The sequence below is a fragment of the Lissotriton helveticus genome, chromosome 11, assembly GCF_964261635.1.
Source record: "Lissotriton helveticus chromosome 11, aLisHel1.1, whole genome shotgun sequence".
Classification (NCBI taxonomy): domain Eukaryota; kingdom Metazoa; phylum Chordata; class Amphibia; order Caudata; family Salamandridae; genus Lissotriton; species Lissotriton helveticus.
In genome coordinates this window covers 434,688,117-434,701,856 of record NC_136072.1, presented here as the reverse complement: position 1 = coordinate 434,701,856, position 13,740 = coordinate 434,688,117, and the positions used below count along the sequence as shown (strand labels likewise).

Sequence of the window (13,740 nt, the reverse complement as noted above, 5' to 3'; positions counted from 1 at the left end):
CATGACTGTTCCTACCGACTCCGAGCAATGAACTTGAACAGGGGCCTGGTACGGGATATCAACTGTAGTGTTCAAGTACCTGGGCATCTAGATTTATCATGCCACCAATGATCTCAGTGAGGGTAATATCGACAAGGCACTGGCCTCAATTTGCAAATCACTTCTGGACATCCCTGCTACTGTCCCTGCTGGGACGTGTGGCAATCTCTAAAATGTTGGTACTGCCTCACTTGTTATATTTCTATACAGCCTTGCCGCTATCCCTTCCAAGATAATTTTTCAGGAGGTGCGCAGTGTCCTGACAGGGCTGATATAGGATGCGGATAGGAGGCGAGTGACACTCTCAGTGCTCCAGCGACCACATTCTGAGGGTGGACTAGATGCCCCCAACTATTATCTGTATTATGCAGCACCACAGTTTCAATGGCTAATGAGGTGGCTGGGTAAGGATGCTAGCCCAGAGAGAGCGACCATTGAGATTATTCTTGGGGACGCCCAGATTTACAACTGTACACCAAGCATACCTCACCCCACATCCCATCAAGCAAATGTTCCCAAGACCCCTTCGGAGTGCACCAGATGCAGGGCACCAGACACCAGCTTTTACCATATGGTCTGGGAATGTATGGTGCTATACTAAACGAAGGAAGAGGAAACAGAACTTGTGGCAGCGATTGTGGGTCATGCGCTCTCCCTTACACCTAATCCTGTATCTTGGGAATCTGACCCAATGCAATGGGGGGACAATATTTTCTTAGACTCATTAACCTAGCTTTCAACCTATTTAAGCGCCAATTTGCTAGGACGTGGAAGGCTCCTACAGCTCCAGATATTAACAGGTGGTTGGGGTCACAATTGAAAAGGGCACGTGCTGAATCAGATGTGCTAGAAATAATAAAATAAATGTTAAAAAAATCTATAACTTGAGGAATTAAGAGTGAGGCCTCATTTATTGGGTGTGGTTCAGAGGCCCACATGCATCAAGCATTTTTGTAGTCGCAAACGGTGCGATTCCTTAAAATCGGCCGTTTGCGAATGCAAAAGTGCTTGTTGGGATGCATCATGCCATTTTAGAAGTCGCATCTTTTTTACGATTTCTAAAATTGCGTTAGCATTTAAGAAATCGCAATTGTGCGATTTCTTAAATGCTATGCATCATTACAGAAAAATATGCGTTTTTTAAAATTGGAAGTGCAAATTACCACGAAGTTCAACTTCGTGGTAAATTGCGAAATTGATTAAAAATGCACAAAAATGCATTTTTTAAACTGTAAAGTTACACACACACATGTCCTTAGGACACGTGTGTATGTAACTTATGCTGAAAAGTACATTTCATGGGTGCAGGGGGGGGTCATTTTGACCCCCCTCTCCACCCTTGAAATGCATTGATGAATTGCAATTGCACATTGCGAATTCGCAATTCCCATTCATTCCTATGGGCATTTTGGCCCATAGGAATGAATGGGAATTGTGAATTCGCAATTTAAAATTCGCATTTTTTATGCATTTCGGTAAAAATAGCGATTTTTACCGATTTCCCAAAAAAATAAGAAAAAATTCATGCATAGGCTTTTGCGAATTCTAAATTGCGAATCGTTATTTTTCGCAATTTAGAACTCGCAAAAGCCGATATTGATGCATGTGGGCCAGAGTGCCTTGTACTGTTTCCAAGATAGATATGAGGCCGGTAGAAGGTGCTTTGTCAACTAAGTTAGTATTAACATTACAAAATCTGGATATTTCTTATATTTCTCAAGTAGTAGCCTGCTCCCCAATTGTGTAAAAGCATGGTAAAGTCTGACTAGTAGTTCAAATATTTTTGGGGATTGCCAGGTCACTGTGTTCTATTTAGATGATAGTAGTTATTTACAACTTGCTTTCTTAGTATACCGTCTGTAGTCAAATGTGAAAGATTGGGTATGTGACATTAAACACAAACTATTGCTTCTGTTTGTTATAGCTTCCTGTCCCTGTGAGTTATACTCTGGCATTAGAGTAGGTTTATTTTGTAACTGCTGGTTATCTAGCTTTGAATGAACTGCTATGAAAGGGGCAGAGGGTTGACTGTTATAGGCTGTTTGATTGCATGTGGATGACTTTAGGGGAGTGAGTGTCCATGGAATCAATCCAGAGTCACTTGGTATCTTAGAGTGAGCTCTATGATACCTCACTTGTGTGGGTGGGGCAAGGGCCTGTGACTGGGAAGAGCTCAAAACATAGGGAATAAGGGTATAGCACAGAGAATTCTAAGCGCTACATTTAAAAACAAATACCTTTTAGCCAATTCTGCATTGGACACCCACACAAGTAAGGTATCATTTTACTCTGGACACTAAGGAGAACACTGTGGGGTAGGACACGCCTCCCAGCTGAAGCGCCCTCCCACAGACAACAAACAGCGCTCACACACCTAGAAGCGCCGTGACTCGCTCTACGCTTCCGAGCTGAGTGGTCGCTCCCCTGCTGCTGCCGAGGTATCGTCTGTGCAGCGCTTTTGCTCTAATCTAGATTGCTAATAATTGCGTGTTGGAACTGCCGCTCTACCCATTTTGTTTGCTGCTTTGCCCATTTTATTTGCTGAATTTGCCGATCTGCCCATTCGCAGTGTGATACTGCCAGCGTGACTCTGCTGCTTAATTTATTTACATATCGCCGCTTTTGCTAATTTGCATTCTGTTGATCAGCGCGACCCTGTTGCAGTACTTGCGTTTCCCCCCCAAGCTCTCCTGCCGCCCTGACCCCTCCACCTCCATTTTGTTGTTGTTGTCGACCTCCTTAGCCCGCCCCGCCTCCCAGCTGAAGCGCCCTCGCCCCTCCCCCTCCACTATCCATTTATGACAGTAGTTCCCGCGCGCAGCGTTCACGCGCAGCGACCGCGCCCAATCCGCGCCGAAGGTGCGCCAAAGGTAAGCCCGTCTACGCCCGTCCGCGCCTGGACCGCGCCCAGCGCCAGACCCCCTGCCCCTCTCGCCGCCCACCCCCCCCGCATTACCTACGATGCCGCCACCCTCCTAGCCCTTAACACCGGCCGCGCCCCCACCTGCGTCCAAGCCGCTCCTGGACGCACCCATGGACCTTTCTCCTGCTACTCCTGCAAATTCAGCAGCACCGTCACCAACTCCGCTACGACCACAACACAGATTCCCGACCCCAACCACCTAGAATGCATCCTTCTCAACACCCGCTCGGTCCACAGGCACGCCATTGACCTTTGGAACCTACTAGACACCATCTCTCCTGACGTCGCCTTCCTAACGGAAACATGGATGAACGCTTCCTCCGCCCCTGACATCGCCATCGCCATCCCTGATGACTATAAGATCACACGCAAGGACCGCACCGACCATACAGGAGGTGGAATCGCTATCGTCCATAAGAAAACAATCCGCATCTCAACCAGCTCTGATGCCAACCCCGAACACCTTCACTTCCAGATCCACATCGACCCCAAGACCACACTCAGAGGCACCCTCCTCTACAGACCACCAGGACCACGCGCAAAATTCAGTGAAGACATCACGGACTTCATCACCCCACACGCGCTCCCCTCCAAAGACTACATCCTTCTGGGAGACCTCAACTTTCACCTTGAAAAGATCAACGACCGCAACACCGCCACCCTCTTAGACAACCTCGACAACCTCGGACTTAAACAACTGGTCACTTCCCCCACCCACATCGCAGGTCACACTCTCGACCCCATCTTCACCTCCAGCAACCATGTCTCCTTCAGCCACACTACGGATCTCCTCTGGACTGACCACAGCTGCGTTCACTTCACCTACAACAAGCCGAAACCCATCATCCACCTCCAACCAACTCTACAAAGAAACTGGAACAAAATCACCACAGAACAGATCTCCACATCGCTCCTTCAAACCTCCCCAGCCCTCTCTTCTAACGCCAACGAAGCCGCCTCCAACCTCACCCTTTGGTTATCCAACACCGCCGACACCTTAGCACCACTGAAAAAACGTCAACACAAACTTGGCATCAAGAAGGCCGCATGGTTCAACGACGACCTCAAGAAGTCCAAGAAACTATGCCGCTCCCTTGAAAAGGCCTGGAAAAAAGACCCATCCACCAGCAACAAGGACGCCTTCAAAAGCGCCATCCGTACTCACCACCAACTGATCCGAAAAGCCAAGAAAACAGCATTCAAAGATCGACTTGACAACAACGCCCACAACAGCAAAGAACTTTTCAACATCGTCAAGGAATTTTCCAACCCCTCGGCCAACTCCAACGACATCACCCCCTCTCAAACCCTCTGCGATTCCCTAGCCTCTTTTTTCCACAACAAGATTGCTGACATCCACAACAGCTTTGACAACCAACCCGGAAGCCAACCCACCCTACCATCAGCTGACCATCTTCCCCCCGTTAACACCCTCAACGCCTGGAAGCCAATCTCCACTGAGGACACCATCCGCCTGATGAACTCCATCCACTCTGGATCCCCCACAGACCCATGCCCTCACCACATCTTCAACAAAGCAGACTCCGTCATAGCTCCGCACCTCCGAGACGTCATCAACTGCTCCTTCAACTCCGCTACCTTCCCAGAAGACTGGAAACACGCTGAACTCACCGCCCTTCTGAAAAAACCAACAGCAGACCCCACCGAACTCAAAAACTACCGCCCCATCTCGCTTCTTCCATTCCCGGCCAAAGTCATCGAGAAAGCCGTCAACAACCAACTCGCCGCCTTCCTCGAAGCCAACAAATCCCTCGACCCCTCACAATCTGGCTTCCGAGCCAAACACAGCACTGAGACCGCCCTCATCGCAGCAACAGACGACATTCGAACTCTGCTGGACAATGGAGACACAGTCGCCCTCATCCTCCTCGACCTCTCTGCAGCCTTCGACACAGTCTGCCACAGCACCCTTTTACAACGCCTCAGAAACATCGGAATCCAAGGAAAGGCACTGGAATGGATCACTTCGTTCCTCACCGGAAGAACCCAGAGAGTCCGCCTCCCACCTTTCAAGTCCGAGGCCACCGAAGTCATCTGCGGCGTACCACAAGGATCCTCACTCAGTCCCACCCTCTTTAACGTATACATGAGCCCCCTCGCGGCCATCGCCCGCCAACACAACCTCAACATCATCTCTTACGCGGATGACACTCAACTGATCCTATCTCTCACCAAGGACCCCAGCACCGCCAAAACTAACCTACACGAAGGAATGAAAGAAGTCGCCGAATGGATGAAACAAAGCCGTCTGAAACTGAACTCAGACAAAACAGAAGTACTCATCTTAGGTAAATCCCCCTCTGCATGGGACGACTCCTGGTGGCCGGAAGCCCTCGGAAATGCACCCATCCCGACAGACCACGCACGGAACCTTGGCGTCATCCTGGATTCTTCACTCTCAATGAACAAACAAGTCAGCGCCGTATCCTCTTCCTGCTTTAACATTCTTCGCATGCTCAGAAAAACATTTCGCTGGATCCCCTCCGAAACAAGGAAAACAGTCACCCACGCTCTAGTCACGAGCCGACTGGACTACGGAAACACCCTCTACGCAGGTACCACCGCTAAACTCCAGAAGAAACTACAACGAATCCAAAACGCCTCAGCCAGGCTCATATTAGACATCCCACGCATCGAACACATCTCTGGTCACCTTAAAGACCTCCACTGGCTACCCGTCAATAAGAGGATTACTTTCCGACTGCTTACCCACGCACACAAATCACTCTACGACATCGGACCAGATTGCCTCAACTCTCGACTGTCCTTTTACACCCCCTCCCGACAACTTCGCTCTTCCAGCCAAGCCTTCGCCACTGTACCTCGCATCAACAAGACCACCATGGGAGGCAGATCCTTCTCATACCTGGCTGCCAAAACATGTAACTCACTCCCCGCTTACCTTCGCCTCACCCAGAATCACCTAGCGTTCAGAAAGCAGCTTAAAACGTGGATATTTGACAAATAATCCTCCTCCCCTTCCTAAGCGCCTTGAAACCCTCTGGGTATGTAGTGCGCTATATAAATGTTATGACTTGACTTGACTTGACTTGACTTGACATTTGTGCCGCCATGGTGATTCCACAAAAAATATGTGGAACATATGTTTTTTTCAACTAAATTTTAGGTTTGTAGGGGATTATGGGTAGGGAAACGTTGGGGGATCCATGCAAACCATACCTCATTGGACTCCCCAGGGTGTCTAGTTTTCAGAAATGTGTGGGTTTGGTAGGTTTCCCTAGATGGCGGCGAACCCGGGGCCAAAATCCCAGGTGCCCACCCCCTCCAAAACCAGATAGTTTTGTTATAGGTCATTTTGAAGTCTCCACAGTACTATTCGGGCCATTTCCTGCTGCAGCCACTGTGCCTACCCACACAAGTGAGGTACCACTTGTATCGAGAGACCTGGGGGAACGCTGGGTGGTAGGACATTTGTGTCAACCTGGTGATCCTACAACTTTCCCACCCAGAAATGTGAGAAAAAATAGATTTTTTTCAAACAAATTTGAGGTTTGCAGGGGATTTGTGGTAGGGAAATGTTGGGGGACCTGCGCAAGCCATACCTTGCTGGACTCCCCCGGGTGTCTAGTTTTCAGAAATGTGTGGGGTTGGTATGTTTCTTAAGATGACCGCCGAGCCCGGGACCAAAATTTCATGGGACCCTCCTTGCAAAACCAGATTGTTTAGTGATAGGTAATTTTGATGTCGCCTCAATAGGTTTTGGGACCTTGCCTGTCGCAGGTACTTGACCTACTCACGCGAGTGAGGTACCATTTTTATTGGGAGACCTGGGGGAATGCTGGGTGATATGAAATTTGTGGATCCACGCAGATTCCAGAACTTTCCCACACAGAAATTAGAGGAACACATTATTTTTTTTCCAGCTAAATTTGGTTTGCAGGGGATTTTGGGTAGGGAAATGTTGGGGTACCCACGCAACTCATACCTTCCTGGTCTCCCTCGGGTGTCTAGTTTTCAGAAATGTGTGGGTTTGGTAGGTTTCCCTAGATGGCTGCCGATTCCGGGGCCAAAAACTCAAGGGACCCCCTCTTGCAAAACCAGGATGTTTTGTGATAGGTAAATTTGATGTTGCCTCAATAGGTTTTGGTTTTTCAACTAATGTTCACCTTTTCCTATACTCAACTGTTAGTTTCTATAAAGAAACTTTGAAGGATCTACACAATTGACCCCCTTGCTGAATTCAGAAATTAGTCTACTTATTTAAAATGTATAGCTTTCCAGGATGCTTTATTGCTTTCATACCCATTTCTACCATTAACTGGAAGAAGGTTGAAAGCACAAAACATAGCAAAATTAGGCTATATCCCAGTTAAATGCCAAAACTGTGTAAAAAATGTTGGTTTTCTGACAGAAGTCTGTCTATCCCTAAAAGCTGGGGAAATTGTGACTTCAGCCCCACAAACCCTTTGTTGGTCCAATTGCAGGGAGAAAACTAGACACTTTCATTTGCAGCACTTTTTCCCCATTTTCCCCCCAAAAAACAAAATGTTGCTGTATTTTGGCTAATTTCTGGGTAGCCTCCAGGGGAATCCACAAACCCTGGGTACCTTTAGAATCCCCATGATGTTGGAAGAAAAGGACACAAATTTGGCGTTGATACCTATGTGGTAAAAAAGTTACAGGGGCCTAAATGCAAACTACCCCATATAGCCAAAAAAAGGCTTAGCACAGGGGGGAAAGGGCCTAGCAGCGAAGGGGTTAAGAGTACAAGTGAATCATATTTTATAAAAATAAGTGCTTGCCTTATTCATTATGTGTGCACTTCACATTGTTTGCATAATTGAAAACGATTGCTATTAAAAATGTAAAATTACTCATGCTAGTAATATACTTCATTGTGGAATCTTTGTACAGTCTGTCGTACCTGAGAAGCCCACAGCACACTGCTTGTTGTACGACGGGTCGCCTGTTATCTCTGTCAGACTTAATTCCAACAGTACATACATCATTCCAATCAGTTGGGAAAACACTGCGATTATGGATGCAAAACGCACGCTTCCAAGCTCCCGTTCCAGCCGGATGCCCTTCCACAGCAGGGACACCATGTTGAAGTACAGATGCCAGTCGTCGGCATGGTGGAAAGGCGACAGAAGCAAGCGCTGCCAGTCCTTCCGGTAGTAACCCTCGTTTACGCTGATGCAGACCTCCATAAGATCATTCAACGGGTTCAGGAACAGAAAAATGTTCAGCCCCAGAGTAACAAGCGTCACAGGAGGGATGTTGTCAAAGCCAGCCTGGTAAACCTGGGAAAGGAGCAAGAAAAGTCCTAAATTCGAGCCTCGTGCGCGTCTCTGCATGCTTAGTTTCCCACACTTTCAGTCTTGAAAAGAAAGATGGTATGGCTTCCGCTATTGGTCTTCGTAACGTGAGCAACATCCAAAGATTTCAGCTGTACCTAGAACATAAAGGAAAACCTAATTAACCCTTGCTGCTATTTGCAGATACTTTCAACACTCAAAAGTCTGTGGGAGAGAGTTAAGGAAGCATTGCTGTCAGTAATGGCATACATATACATGCAAACATACAGATATATACATATGCCCTAGCCGTGCCCTACGTATAAAAGTATTTTCACAATCCTGGTGAGCCAGCACAACAACTTTTGGAGAGATTGCTAGGATATTTATCACAGGAACTGCACCCACATTGTGAGCACCAGTATCTAATGCGGATGAGGCCTTAAGTGCAGACAGGGCCGTTTCTAGGTGTTTTGCCGCCCTAGGCGAGAATTGAAAAATGCCGCCCCTTTCCTTTTACTACCATCACTCTCTCCCCCTGTCATCCAGGCTAGAAGAATTAATGCATTAGATATAAAAGAACAATAAAGCACATCAAACATTAAATAACTAAATGCGACATTCAACGACTATGAGTGACACTTTCTCGCGAGCAAAATCAAGCAGTAAAGACAAGGGAAACATATATATATCAGAAATTACACCCATTTGAACAACGAGAAAGACTAAAAAGATCTTAAAACTGATTGCGCGGATGGCATGATGCTGTTCCTATGCATTATTCATGGTAAATCTTGCATAAACATCATGTGTTTCCTCATCCGTTCTAGATCATCACATTGCATATAGGTGGGTCAATACTTAAATAAACTATGTTGCATGTACATAACTGCTTTATTGTATTAATTGTGAAATTGCCACCACTCAAGTATTGAAATGTCACACATAGGAACACTGCATACAAGGAGTACTGCACATAAACAACCTAAAACATGGCAATTAACTTCAGTTTTAAATCTGCAACAGGCACAATTCTATGTTCACATCTCCCTACTATCTTCAGTTGTAGCCATAGCGGATGCTCCTCAATGACACACCTTGTCAGCTGAGCTGCCCTAAAAATTAAGTGACACAGTCAGCTGACTCATGGACACCGCCACAGACAGAGAGGCACTGGGCAATCCTCTCCGGCAGTCACAGTGAGCCAGCAGCCATGGCGCTGTAATCTATTAAAAACGTCACAGAGCATCCTCCGGTGCATAATCAGACGCCGAATTAAGGGCAAAAGGCTGTTCGTAACAGGGTTCGTAAACAGAGAATAGTTCACAAGAACTGGGAATCTGTGTACATGACAAACGGTATTTTGCTACGGGAGGCTAAATGTTTTCAAGAAGAAAGTATGTCAATTTCTTTGGTAGTTGTGCTTTCATAAAATGGTTAAACGTAGATACTGAACTGCCTGTATTGCTGTCCCCATTCAGCTCTCTCCATTGAAAATGGGCGGAGCTATCGTTAGTGCAGTAGGCACAGTGGCACCGGGATCCGGGGATGTGAGGGCTCTGCATCCCAGGTTATGGCTGCCTTTTACTATGTAAACGGCTGCCCATTTTCCTTACTTGGCTTAAGACCTATGGCGCCCCGCTGACAAACGCATTATTTCAGAGTAAATCAAGCATCTGCGAAAGGAAGGTGGGTCAGTGATCTGATATCCACGTTGTTATTGGTCTATCTTCCAGACTAATTAAAATAGGGCCTAACAGAATTCAAACATGTGCACCTTTCAGCAGCATTCACAATCTGTGGGTGCTCCAAAAATAACAAAGCTTAGCACTTTAGGACAAGTACAAAATCCAAACATTTTTGGAAGGCCCACCTTTGCAGGACTGATCGACAGTTAAAATGTGTGAAACAGAGATAACGGGTAGTACCCATGCTTGGCACTTTCATTTATAACGGGTGTCCCTGTTCCTTGGCTATTACTGCGCTCCAAAGAGCTATTAGTTTCTGGGAATTCCGAGGTACGAGGGAGGAAGAGTCAGTTAGTTTAAGTCATCCAGTGGTGTATGTGCACATATATCATTAATTCAACCTTACTGCTCGACTCACCGTCACACAAATAATTATACCCCGGCCCGCCCCCTCCCCTTCCCTGGAACGCACAGATCACACCACAGCAGGGCTGTCACAGAGAGCTATCCAATGCTGCTCTGCTGAGTGACGCTGCTGACCTGTGTGAACTTCTGCTACAGTACAGGGCTCTGGCAGGCAGGTGAACAGGACCGTTCTACAGTATAGCTGCTAAATTAGCAAAACCACTTTCAGGGGGCACTGTGACTTACACTTATTTTGCGTGGCTCACTGCAGCAATTGCTTTCCGGGCTGGCTCGTGGCCGCAACAACTCCTGCTGCAAGGCAAGCTTGCCACAGCCTTTCTTCTGGCGTCCGCCTGAAAAGTATTCTCAGACACTGTAACCTGTCAGCGTCAGCTGGAGCATAGGGGTGTAATGGGCTCCACAGCGGCCATTGGCCGCGGTCCGGATCGGGGGTTGGTACCGTCCGGGTCCATTAGTCCCGTTGCATTGCTTCACATCAAATAGAATTGTAGTCAACCCTCGCGCCACCGCGGAGGCAGCAGGATACCCAATCTCGCCTATTAGTTTCTGCATGGCTGGTGTTGGGAATTGTTACAATGTTTGTAGCTAGCTGCTGTTTAGCCAGCCCACATAAGCTGTCTGCTTTTTGCCGCCCTCCCACTTTTGCCGCCCTAGGCAGCTGCATAGTCCTGCCTAATGGTAGAAACGGCCCTGAGTGCAGACTTGATGTCTTTTTTTTTTTCTTCGTTAATAAGTTTGGCGCCGTTTGAAAAATCTTCGGGAATTTTTTTAAAAAAAAGTATGTTTCGGGGTGATTAGTCAAGAAGGTCCAAGTAAAAGGGAGGGTCCCAAATGCAATTTCCTCATGCAATTTTCATAGGGAATTTTCGACAATGATATAGGAAACACTAGACAAACTTTACCAGAGAGATCGAACTTTACTCAGAAAGTGCGCTTTTTGTGACTTGGCTTAAATGTGTTCAACTGTTTTTGAGAAATTAAGGTTAAAAAAAGATCAGGATGGTTAGACTGTACATTTTTAAAAAAACAGAGTGATCAGATTGGTTGCTTTTTTGCCTCAGTAATACGGGGCCCTGCAATACCAAGTCATCTGATTGACAGGCCTCGACATAGGAAAAATAAAGTGCCCCAAATACAAGACAAAGGATTCTCTCCCTCGTGTCCTCAAAATAACATTTAAAAGACATATTGGCGTGAGAGATGGGGTAGCCTGATACACTGTCCTTTGTGTGTGTGGGGGGAGGTCATATTTGGCCAGCTGGTCCCACAAGAGCTGTCAACATTTCCTGCGGGACTCAGTGAGGCCCACCTGTGTGGTCCAGCCAGACACCTGTGGGAGCTAGCGTGGACTCCACCGGAGGCAGTTTAAAAGTGAAGGCGTTGCGAGGCAAGGGGTTGGCTATCCGTGTGAGGTTAGGTACAGGGCCTGGCTGCAGGCATCCACAGCGGTTGGGTATATTATTAAGGTCTTACCTCACGTTAAAAAATAAGTAATTCACTGCAAAAAAAATCCCAAAGATTAAAATGAGATTATAGTTAGGTATGGTAATAATATCTAACTTTACTTAAAAAAACCCCCCATAGAATTCATTAAAGAAAAACAAAGGTTAAAGGGACGTTATTGTTTGAAGAAGATGTTAGTTATAAGGTCTCATTTTAAACTGGAAAAAACACTGAAATTCACCACCTTTAGTTAATAGTTATAGTGATGTAATATCAGAAGTCATAAGCAGCACAGGGAGGGGGCACAAGTTATAGTTAGCTAAGTAAACTATAAGTCATGGGTACTCACAAACTTTCTCTTGGGGGCCAAATTTACAGTGTGGTTTGTGTCCGAGGGCCGCACCGGTGGGGGCGGGGTCAGTGGGGAAGGGGGCGGGGCTAGAGCAACAAAAAAAAACTGTGACCATGAGGTTGGACACCGGTCCCTCACCACCCTTCCCTCACTCCCCTTCCCCCACCCTCACTCCCCTACTCCCTCTCCCTCCCTCACTCCCCTTCCTTCCCTCCCTCCCTCACTCCCCTTCCCTCCCTCCCTCTCTCCCCTTCCCTCTCTCCCTCACTCCCCTTCCCTTACTCCCTTACTCCCTCCCCTTCCCCCACTCCCTTTCCCTGTCCCTCACTCCCCTTCCCATTCTCCCTCCCCACTTCCCTTCCTTCCCTCACTCCCTCTCCTTCCCTCACTCCCTCCCTCCCCTTCCCTCGCTTCCTCCCTCACTCCCCTTCCCTCACTCCCCTACCCCGCTCCCCCCTTCCCTCTCTCCCTCTCCCACTCCCCTTCCCTCTCTCTCTTCCTCCCCCACTCCCCTTTCTTCCCTCACTCACTCCCCTTCCCTCACTCCCTCCCTCACTCCCCTTCCCTCTCCCTCCCTCTCTGTACCTCCCTCCCTCCCTCTCCCTCTGTCTCCCTCCCTTTCCCTCCCTCTCCATCCATCCCTCTACCTCCCTCTGTCACCCTCTGTCATTTATTTATTTATTTATTTGTTTGTTTATGCATTTTATAAATTAGTTCTGAAAGTGTCTTTGGAATAGAAGAGATTTGAGGTCAGCTTTGCAGATCCCGGTTTAAATGGTGACACGGAGTGATGGAGGAAGCAAGTTCCAGATTCCAGATTCAGATGCCTAGAGGGTGCAAAAAGCAAGTGAAAAATACCCACGGGACTTCAATAATCCAATTTCCGTTCTCAATTATACACAACCACCATAAGCCTCTAAAAAAACGGTATTAGATGTCATCAATACCTCCCACAACAAAGGATACCGAGCTGGGCCTCAGGAATCAGTAGATTTGAATGCTAAAAACAAAACAATTCCTTCCAATAATGGCAAAACAGAAGCAAATCATTCATTTTCTGTTTTGTTGACGATGAAAATCTTATGGCTGGCAGGGTGCACACAAACTTGTTTTTGGTTGATGGGAACAAAACGCTGTAAACGTTTAATTTCTAAAACAGAGAGATTATGGTAGGCCTCTGCGTTTAAACGTGCTGACCAAAATAATACAAAACAAGACTACTTTTACAACGTCCTCATTTCAAGAAGGATTGCCAGAAGAGGCATGCTTGCAGACAAGTGAATACAAAAACAGCGAACCCCTTATAAAATTAATCATGTGTTACAAACCAAAAACAACACACCGACCTATCTTGTCCATAAGAGGTAAACTATCTTTGCACATTTCTCACCCCTTCACTGCATTTTTCATCGATTGGTCATTTCTCTAAATGTGGTCACAGAACTGCTTCCATATTGTTGAGAATGACTGTTTTTGATACAGAGTGAATGCTTCCGTTTTTACACTTACCCCTCTTCTGCACCCAGCCTTCCTTGACAATTGTAATGTCAGTCATGGTAGCTCCCCTCTGCGCCCCCAACTTGAGGAATT

General features: G+C 47.0%; 1 protein-coding gene across 3 annotated transcripts in view; it reads right to left on the bottom strand.

The window, feature by feature from the left end:
- The window catches only part of RHBDD1 (rhomboid domain containing 1), a 440,372-nt gene that overhangs the window by 264,409 nt on the left and 162,223 nt on the right, over window positions 1-13,740 (bottom strand). For all 3 annotated transcript variants that reach the window (XM_078665925.1, XM_078665926.1, XM_078665927.1), the window contains exon 2: window positions 7,869-8,399. In XM_078665925.1, the coding sequence (XP_078522051.1) occupies window positions 7,869-8,301 (433 nt within the window). In that variant the 5' untranslated portion in view covers window positions 8,302-8,399. The remainder of the gene's footprint in view (window positions 1-7,868; window positions 8,400-13,740) is intronic.